We start from the raw sequence: 9,956 nt of genomic DNA, 5'->3' as shown, positions 1-9,956 counted from the left end.
TGGTAAGCAGAAGTGAATGATCTCACTGTTACAAATGGGTGAGCTGGGACAGAAAGCGATGGAGCTGGTTTTCTTGATCTCGGTGAACAAATGTGAAGCTGAAAATAAATAGACCCTGGGAATCCTGAATTCCAGTCCTCTGTTCTTAACACTTGATCTTCAGTATGCAGTCCAAATAGAATAATTAGATTTTTATGGAGCAACAGTCTCTGATAAGGCCCTTTTTTTGCTTTAAGTTAAATTATATTTCTGTTCTCTCTCATTCCAGCTTAAACACTATGTTAATAAGCTCCGGAGCAAGAACACATTTTATAAAAAGAAGCGACTGGAAATAGCAGAAATTACAGCTGAGTATGGTATCCTCCAGAGGACAGAAGAACTTCTAAAACAGCGCCACGAGGCTATTCAGCAGCAGTTGGTAATTACAAGCATTCACTGCTCCCACAGTCCATCACCCTTCCCTCCCTGCTCACAGCTATATAATGAGATGGATGTTGTTTGGTTAGATTCTAATGTATGGCATCCTCAGCCCTCCTGCTGTCATTAGTAAAAGAGTCATTAGGGTATAAAATTTATTTTTGTCTCTGCCTGTGCTAAGCTGCTGTACTTTATGTTCAGCAACTGTTTCTTACAGGCAGCCATGACTGTTCTGCAGTTTCTTTTTAGACTGAGGGGCTTGACCCTGCTTTTTAAAGGCAATGGTAAATCTTCACTAACTCCAGTTAGAGCAAGGCTGGATTCTTAAATTAGTTTTTGGTATCCACATATATAGTAAGGGCTTTGAAAATTATCAACAGCAAATAGGCTTCAAGTTACTGCTGCGAAATAGATAGGAAAAGTATTTTTAAAAAGAGCAGGCAGGAAGGAAACATTCTAACCCTGGAATATTTAGAAGAAAATGTTTCACAGCAAGTGAAAAAAATTAAGACTGGATGGATGCTTTGTCTAAGCCAGAACAGCAGGAGAAGGATTTCTGCTATGCATAACTGTAAGCATTCAAGGAATATACACGCATCCCAAATGCAAAAACATTCCCTTTTTAGTTCCCAAAAATCGCATAACTGTAAGCATTCAAGGAATATACATGCATCCCAAATGCAAAGACATTCCCTTTTTAGTTCCCAAAAATTTACTGCTGTAGTATTTTCTTCCAATACCAGTATTCTTGTTTTCAAAATATTTGGGTTTTATTGACCTTGTATCTGTTTTGTTGTAAGTACATCTTTTGCATTTTTAAACATAGAAGTATTTATATTTTTAAAATAAAATTGAAAGTGTGAAAATAAATGGGCTAGACTTTGGAAAGATACTCTGACAGATGCAGTGGATGATGCCATGCTGTTTTGATAGGGCATTCAGTGTTTAAATAAAAATAAAACCACAACTGCCGCCTTGGTAGAAAGAAGCACCTAAGCAGTAGGATCAGAGCTTTTTCTTGGGATTGCTGCTCAGCTACAAGGAAGGTGTGTGACTGTGTCTTTTTTCTCTTATGAAGTGTTTGTTTACAGCAGGACAACTGACGTAGACTAGTCATCTCACAGGAAAATCACAGCAGGGACAAAGCACCAGGAGTCTTTCTGTGCAGTGGCTACACATGGTCAGCAGCATATTGTCATTTAAGTCTGACCTTTTCTAAACTACCTTGTAGTCAAACTGCAGAGCTTTGACTTCGTAACGTTCTTACCACCAGATGACTAGCGCACACTTTTCCCCCCCTAGAATCAAATGTACTTTTTCTAGCCCTGGGCATAGCGCCCTGTCAAACTACACACTGCTGTTCAAGTCTGCAGAATTCTGCCGTCACGGTAGAAGTAGGTATTAGTAGAGATAAATCTTGTCCTAAACATGTGGTTGTAAAAGGTTTTTGAGGATAATGGATTGGAGTTCATAGAGATATGGCACTTTAAGAATGAATGTTTTGCTTTTTAACAAATTGTGGTTGCGTTAATCAACACTTGGCTTTCAGATTACAGAAAATGCCCTCCTTACGTACTTAATGAGCAGGCATTGCTAAAGACCATTACATCAACACGTAATTAAATGTAAAGTTGATGTAATGTAATGCTAGAATTCGGTAAGATGGTATTAGTACTACTGTAATGAGTACAATACTTAGTTTTGCTTGACAAAGCTAAATTAAAAAATAATTAGCTACATCTTCAGATTAAGCATCTGGATTTGCATATTGAATTTCTTCAGAGCCTGACCCAAAGCCCACATTGCTTTGTGGAAACTTTCTGTTAATTTAATTGGGCGCTGGATGACCAAATAGTGTATTTACAGGAAGTTGTTGTTATCCTACCCTACAGGCACTAGATCAAAAGTTAGTTGTTGTGGCAGCTAGATTATTAATCACTCTTAAAATAAATTTATTACAGTACTTACCTTTTCCACTTTCTTACAATACTTTGGCTCTGTGAAGGAATTTGCTGTGTTATTGATTAATGGACTCGCATTCAGCATTTATTTTTTGTGTCTACAGCAAGCTATTGAAGACAAGAAAGGTATTTCTGGATATAGTTACACCCAGGAGGAGCTGGAAAGAGTCTCTGCAGTAAAGAGTGAAATGGATGAAATGAAAGGCCGCACACTGGATAGCATGTCTGAAATGGTGATTTTAGTGCTCAAATATTGTGTTTCCTCAATTTGAATATCTGGTTCCTCAGCATATAAAATGAAGTTTAATATTTTTGTTTGGGTTTTTAATTTTCTTTTAATCTATGCTTAGATATACATATATAAAAATATGTCTTCAAACAGTATACATCTACAAAGGTAACCTTGAAAAAGTTTACTGAAATGTGCGTTCTTTTAATTTAATTTCTATTTAACTTCCCACATAGCCATAGAAGCAAGACAGAACTTGAATTTCTAATTTGAAAATATTATAAAAGAGCAAAAAGCCAAACAGCATTCTTTGAAATCATTAGAGCACTTCTAAAATAAAGTGGTATAATTAAAACAGAATGACTCTAGATAGAAGGCTGGATCGAATTTGAATTTTCAGTGGAAATATTTTAAAGCAACTCTGTTTTAGCATTTTCAAACTTTAACCTATGCAAGCAGTTTTGTTTGTTTTTTGTAAGGATTTCTTCCTTTCTCTCAGTCCACCTCTATGCAACTCCTCCATTTTCCCTACTCCTTAAGCTCTTTTGATGTCTGGCACGTTGGCTGTCCTCTGGACTTCTCAGTGATGTTCTCAGTTGAAACAATGGGAGCAGAATTCTTCATTTGTGGCAATGACCCCAGTGCAAGATGGGCTCTTTCCCAGTGCTCATGAGGCCTGAACTTGTTCTATTATACATAGCTTCATCACACGTTTTTTTCTCTCCATATTTTGATTTGCTCCTCTTTCTTTTCACATTCCTAATTGTGTAAATATACTATTAATATCATGGTATTAATGTGTATTATTTTGTTGCTCTATCAGGTAAAAAAGCTGAATGCTGTGGTGGCAGAGAAGAAGGCAAGCCTTGCTCCTGTTATCAAAGAACTGAGACAGTTGCGTCAAAAATGCCAGGTTAGTAGAAACACTTCTCTTGTTCTATGTAAATAAAGTCAGAATCACAAATGAGTCTAATTTACGGACTTCTGTAGTGCTGCACAAGGACATAATCAACTCAGAAGGAAAGCTGGGAATAGCAGTATGGGTGAACAGTGATTTGCAACAGCAACATGTTAAAGAGTGGAATTTGTAAAAGCTGACAGTGCAGGCACAAAATCAGGATGAAAATTTTGTCCTTTATAGCAATTAAAAACAATTACTACACCAGGGGAAAATTTTTAAAATCATGGTTCAAAACCATAGGAAAGTGAGTTTTCAAATTGGTTTCAAAGCTTTTTCTGCACCTCAGCACTAATGATCTCAACTAACGCTCTCCTTTTAAAAGGATTGCAAATAATGTCTCATCCGTATAGTTGAATACATTGATCTACATCCTCTATTAGTCCTGTAGGAACAACAGATTTATCCATTTGTTTTCAGATTATAGAGAGTTTTAAAAAAAAGTAACTTGGGTCCAGAGCTGCTCTAAGTTGGCTCATTGCCAGCGAAGTAAATAGAGCCATCCATTTACCTATCGACTGGGCTTCCAGAAAACTGACTCTTAATGGCTCTATTAAAAGTGTCAGCAAATAAAATCCAGCTAAGGCGTTTGCTTTGTACAACTAGAAAGCTGGCTTTTCATAGGTAGCAAGTATATATGAATCCTTTCTTAATTTCTATTTTTAGAATTATTTTTCCTTTCTTCTTGCAAACACTGCGGTGTTACCCAACCACACTAAAGCTGTGGCAGTGGCTGTAAGGAGGAAATTTGCGTGCTGTGTTGTGGTGTATACAGCTGATCCGCCAGTATGCGAGAGGAGGCTCGTGGCTTCCCTGGGTGTAATCATACCCTGTGCCTGCTGGGTTTATGTAAGTGACTGCGAGTGTGCCAACAGCAAGGCTGATGTGTGAGACTGACAAGAACACAGTCTGCTTGAATGTCACGTCAGTCAATTGAAGATTTCATTTATGTACCCTTCTGCCCTTTTCACATAAGGAATTAACTCAAGAATGCGATGAAAAAAAAATCCAATACGACAGTTGTGCCGCAGGGTTAGAGAGCAATCGCTCTACGCTGGAACAGGTAAGATGGTGGCTTGTTCATGCACATTAATAAATGCTGTGCAACGTGGTATTCACCGGGGTACAGCGTTTCCTCTGCCTTCCCTCTGGATGTGGAAACTACAAATCCACTTCAGGTGGAAATGATTCAGTGGTGATCCACAGCTATGCAAATCATACCTGAAGTTGCTGAGGACTCGCAACAGTCACACACATCTCCTGTTCTGAACGGCAACAACTGAACTCAGCGGTACATCAGTCCATCCACCAACATCCAGCTTTGATTAGCAAGAATAGTGTAAAAGGAGGTGCATCTGCCAGAAATCCTGCTGACCTAGATAGTATCTGCTAGGAAAGAATTTGACCATAAAATAAGCATTATTTTATCAAGACAAATCTTTATATGCATTTAGCAGATTCATTACATTATGCATTGCTTGAACTATAGCACTTTCAGGAAGGGAGGTACCTAAACCACCGCAATCCTTTAAGGTGGAGACAGACATACGAATGTGTTTATACGAATCGCTTTATCTTACTCAGTCACCTCCTGTGAACTTTGTCTGGGCTTGATTTTTCAAGCCTTGCCCACATAAAGAATATATTTCAGAATAAGAAAGGCGTACATTTAAAGTGTGGGTGGATATATAGATGATTCTTCTCCTGCACTAAAAGTACGTTTGTATGGCTTAAAGCAAAATAAAGGAATCCACAGATGAACCTGCTATGAAGTAGACCTTCTGTAAGAACTATTTTACAATAGCAATAGAGGCTTTTTTCTTGGCAGACAAATCTTAGTCATTTTCTAACACATGATGACAATCACATCCCCTGACTAAGCTGGACGTGACTGTCAGCAAACTCCTGCAGCTGAACAGTACAATTCAGTTTTCCAGCTGATGAGCTGAAAATCACACGGTGACAAAGCTTTGGAGCTGACAACTGCTGTGAGACCAGAGGATATGAATTCCATTTGGATTATTAGGTTTTTTTGGTATAGACCATTTAGAGATGAGACTAACCCACCATCTCCATACTCCTCAACATAATTATTGATTGCTAATTAACATATTATTAACATGTCTGTAGCTTCTAACACACATTTTGCAGATGTGTTCCAGGCAGTGCTTATTCACAACTGTATTTATTGCTTGAGATGTGTTTAGGAAGAAGACTCTTGACAGGACTTGTGAAGTGTCTGTTGGAAGTCAGTAATACTAATAAACACCTATTAACAATCATTTAGCATCTCTAATTGTGACTGAAATGGCAAATCTAAAAAAATGAATTGTCTTTCACTTGAAAAGGGACTTCTGTAAAGCCCAGACTATATAAACATTTAAGAAATTATCAATTCAGTATTATCCCTGTTTCTTTTACGGACTGTCATGGTCTATGCAGCAACACAGGGCATCTCCTGTTACGATGTCCTCTGAAATCTTACTCTTGTACTACAGGAAGTGAAAGGACTTCTTGAAGAGTGTGTTCAGGAAGAAAGCAACTACCGTTACATTAACTGCATGAAAAGGGTAAGATTACGAGAGGGACCAAATTGTTCATTGTGAAATGAAATCCAATTGTAATATATATTTTTTTAATTATGTATTTCTTTATAGAATCTAGAAATACAGCTGCAGCGTGCTAAAGAAGAAATGAAGGCATATGTCTCCCCAGACCCGCAGGAGAGAAGAAGGGCCATTCGGTGAGTGTATTAATGTGTGTCCTTTGGGTTGACTTGAAGGATATTCATTAACTGAGGTTGAAGTTAGGAATTTTCTCACCGGCATTTCAACTGGAGGAGTTCACCTGATAAATTTAGAAACACTATAATAATCTAAAAATAAGCATCTTGAATTCCAGTATATACTGCTGTAAACCTGCGAGTTCTCTCAGACATACCAGAAGATTTTCCCGTCCTGCTGGAGATTATAGGCCCCAGATAGCAGTTTTAACTTGCAGCCCGTGTTGGCACAAGCACAGAGAAGCTGTGCTTCAGCTGGGTCCCACAGGAAGTGTGGCCCTACAAGGCATAATGCCTCTGCCAGGCTTCCCCTGAGACTCCAGCGTGCAGGAGTAGAAGGTCTACCACTACTCAGAGAGCAGCCGTGTGCTGCCCTCAGATCCTGGTCATTTCTTGCAAATCTTCTGTTCTTTCAAGTAAAATAGCTATCGCCATCGCTGGTGCAGGAATGGAGGACTGCATATACTCATCATGAGTGGATTCTGTTTTGCATTTTACATTCCATTTGGAAGTTTCAGACCATCTAGCATGCTGACATCACAACAGGAAAAAAGAACCAGTAAGAGATTAAAGAATAAATTAATTTCCCAAGACATCTGTCCTCTTAGGACTTTCTGCCTTTCCAAATAATTACTGGACTTTTCTGTTGCAGTGGTGGCAACGCAGGAGGCGTGGTTAGTTGGTAGTATATGTAAGCAAATGTCATTCTGCACCACCTGAGGCAATTTCTTCACACACTGTGGAGTGAAAAAAGGCAGTAGCTGACCACTGAGATTTTTATGGTCTCTGGAATGGGGCCATTGACAGGGATAATAGCCATTTGTCAAACTGAGTGAGGAAAGTCGAGGAATTCCCTCAGGAGACACAGAGATGAAGTCTTCTTCCTTCTTCCCTTCAAGAACTGGAAGTTGTCCCGATGCACCTTGCACTGGTACCAGTGGAGCTGCATCTCCTGCTGCTCTAGAACGTGAGGCAGAGGTCACTAGGAAGTGAAGGGCTAGATTAATATCCGTCACAGAGACCTTCTGCAGGGATCTGAGGCATGAAAGTATTTAAACACTAGGTAGCAAACAATGTGGGGAAAATAAGAGTAAGAAAATAATCAAAATTATTAATGTTGGGGTGGGAGAAGAAGAGGGCGAAGAGATAGAATGTGGTGCAGCTAAGAAGCCTCTTATTCCATCTCACAAAGTAGTGGAAGGTTTGTCTAATGAAAGATGATGAAACAGCAAAATTAAGCAGAAGGATGAAAAGAGAAGTGACTGTGAGAAAAATCTGAGTGATGGTGTGAATATTCATGAGGATGAAAGGCAAGACAGCTCAGCCAGGCAGCTGAGAGGAAATGCGGGTCAGACGGCAGGCACTATCCTTTTATGGCCTCGTGGGGAAGGGGAGGGTCTGAGTTTATTCACAGATGCAGAGTAAAAAATGCTCCAGCTGAAATACTTGTGAAATGAGCATCCACAACGTGAGCATTCACACAGACACACCATCACAGCCAAATGCTGGAGTTAAGCGTGAGCCCAGCTCTGTAATTCCAGGTATGGTGAGGAGAATGTGGACGGAGCATTACCACACTCTCCGCTGTCCCTGTTTCACTTGCTAACTGCGGGCACAGGAGCTAGGGAAATTATCCTCTCACAGTGACTATACACATTTTTGACCTTCTGTAAGAGGTCACAGACTCATCGCATTTAAATTAATTACAAGAAAGTTCCATGTAGAGATCTTTGCAAAATATAAAATGAGATGATAAAATTTTTCCTAGACATCCTTTTAGAATGTGAATGTATTTTTCAGCAGGGACTGGAATGTAAACGGAGTGAAAATGAACCATAAATAGAACTGTACTTTCCTAACAACGTATTGAACAAAAAATGTCTTAATTCCAACCCTCTTTATTGAATATAAACTCTCCGTTCCGTGGAGTCACTTCTCAGGAATGTGAAAAGTTCATTTTCTTCTCTAAAAATAGAAAGTTGTGGGTTTTTTAATGAACTTATTAAGTTGCATTCTTTCCAGTCATCATTATAAATAGTAAAGAAAAACTTACTAGGATAAGACATCTAATCTGATGATTACTTTGATAAGTCTACTTAAAAAAAAAAAAAAGTATATTCTTGAGGCCAAGTGTGTGTGTGAACATAAGCCGTGTGCCAGTGGAAATACGAAGATGCAGTGTGGCGTTCCATCTCTTTGCTTTGGTGAGGATTGCGAGGGATCAGCTGTGCAGCACAGCACTTGGAGCCTCAAGATGGCTCTGATTTGTTCTGGCCAGAATTGTCCAAGAGTGAGAGACCATAAAATGATCCTGCTTCATTCCTCGCATGTCCATTCTGCAGGGAGTGTGGCAGGCAGGACCAGGTGGCTGGGGGCCCAAGTGCTCCAGTCGAGAGCCTGAAGGACTTAGTAGAAATGGAAGGAATATGAGAAACGCAATGCCTTGGTTCTGCACGGCTGCTCGTTGTGCTCTCGCAAACCTTCACACTCTGGTATCATGAAGGCTGATATTACTTTCTGGAAATTAGGATTTCTCTGTGCAAAAGCCTTACACCCTGAGCAGTTTGGAAATTTCTTTAGATGAGCTGGGTTATTTTGAATTCCGCTAGCAAACTCTCAGCCTCTAAGTGTACTTGTTACACATGAAATATAATAATTAATTTATTTTTTCAAGTTAATCAGTGAAGAGTTGTTTTTTTTTTGTTGTCACATTTCAAAACATTTAAAAATAAGTACATGGTAACGTATCCGAATCGTGCTGTTACGGTTTGCATATTGTCAAGTTTCATGTATCGGGTTTGCATATGTCATAAAGTGATCCGGCCTCTTGTAACAGACAAAGGTGTACAGCCAAGATTTTTAATAATGAATGTCAGCAGTTATGCTTCTAAGCCTATATTTAGGCACCTAAATGTGACGGCTGTTTTCTGAAAGTGAGGAACGCACAGCGGTTCCACTGCAGTCACTGGATTTGTCAAACCTGGGGTGAAATCCTATTCCCCTTCATTCCTGTATTTTCCCCCTCATTCCAATGCTGCGTTCACAGCAGTTAGGGGCTGTGGATTTGTAAACTCTGATGTTTGTACACACGAGGCCACTGGCTAACCTCAGAATGTCACTGGGATAAATACATTATTAAAAAGGGATCAGGTATATCTTATCTAAATGATCTGGCTGTTGTCTTCAAGCTGGAAGGAGCGATAATCATGCCTGCTGCAAAAATGTGAGAGATCTTATCCAGTATCACTTTTCCCAGCTGCACAGCTGGGAGAATCGAAGAGATCTGGCCCTTGATACTTAAGGGATGTGTTGTCCAATAACAAAAAGGTCTCTTCCTGCTTCCTCTTCTGTCTTTTATGAACCTCCCAATACTTCCAGAATTTTCCATGTTTGCAACGTTATTCTGTCCTATTGCAGAGAACCAAATAAAATAATAAAATTATCTTATGTTTCCTTTAGAGAACAGTATACACGAATGATCCTGGAACAAGAAAACCTTGGGAAGGTAAGAGTGAAGTTTTTACCTTGTAAAAACATTGTACAGATCATCTTTTTGTGGGGTTATTACCAAAGGCTCTGGTCAGTCTTTTATAAAAAGCATATTGCAGC

General features: G+C 39.2%; 1 protein-coding gene across 1 annotated transcript in view; it reads left to right on the top strand.

Moving 5' to 3' along the window:
• Window positions 1-268: 268 nt before the first annotated feature.
• Window positions 269-9,956, top strand: part of LOC104462342 (intraflagellar transport protein 81 homolog) — a gene marked incomplete at its 5' end in the record, with an annotated part of 10,710 nt that continues 1,022 nt past the window's right edge. Inside the window, 7 exons of the mRNA XM_010074252.1 lie at window positions 269-418; window positions 2,483-2,611; window positions 3,431-3,520; window positions 4,542-4,628; window positions 6,064-6,135; window positions 6,223-6,308; window positions 9,807-9,852. Coding sequence (XP_010072554.1) covers window positions 269-418; window positions 2,483-2,611; window positions 3,431-3,520; window positions 4,542-4,628; window positions 6,064-6,135; window positions 6,223-6,308; window positions 9,807-9,852 — 660 coding nt within the window. The remainder of the gene's footprint in view (window positions 419-2,482; window positions 2,612-3,430; window positions 3,521-4,541; window positions 4,629-6,063; window positions 6,136-6,222; window positions 6,309-9,806; window positions 9,853-9,956) is intronic.

This window comes from Pterocles gutturalis, unplaced genomic scaffold, assembly GCF_000699245.1.
Source record: "Pterocles gutturalis isolate BGI_N339 unplaced genomic scaffold, ASM69924v1 scaffold13242, whole genome shotgun sequence".
Taxonomy (NCBI): domain Eukaryota; kingdom Metazoa; phylum Chordata; class Aves; order Pterocliformes; family Pteroclidae; genus Pterocles; species Pterocles gutturalis.
The sequence above is the reverse complement of the archived record's forward strand: the minus strand, read 5'-3'. Positions and strand labels throughout refer to the sequence as shown.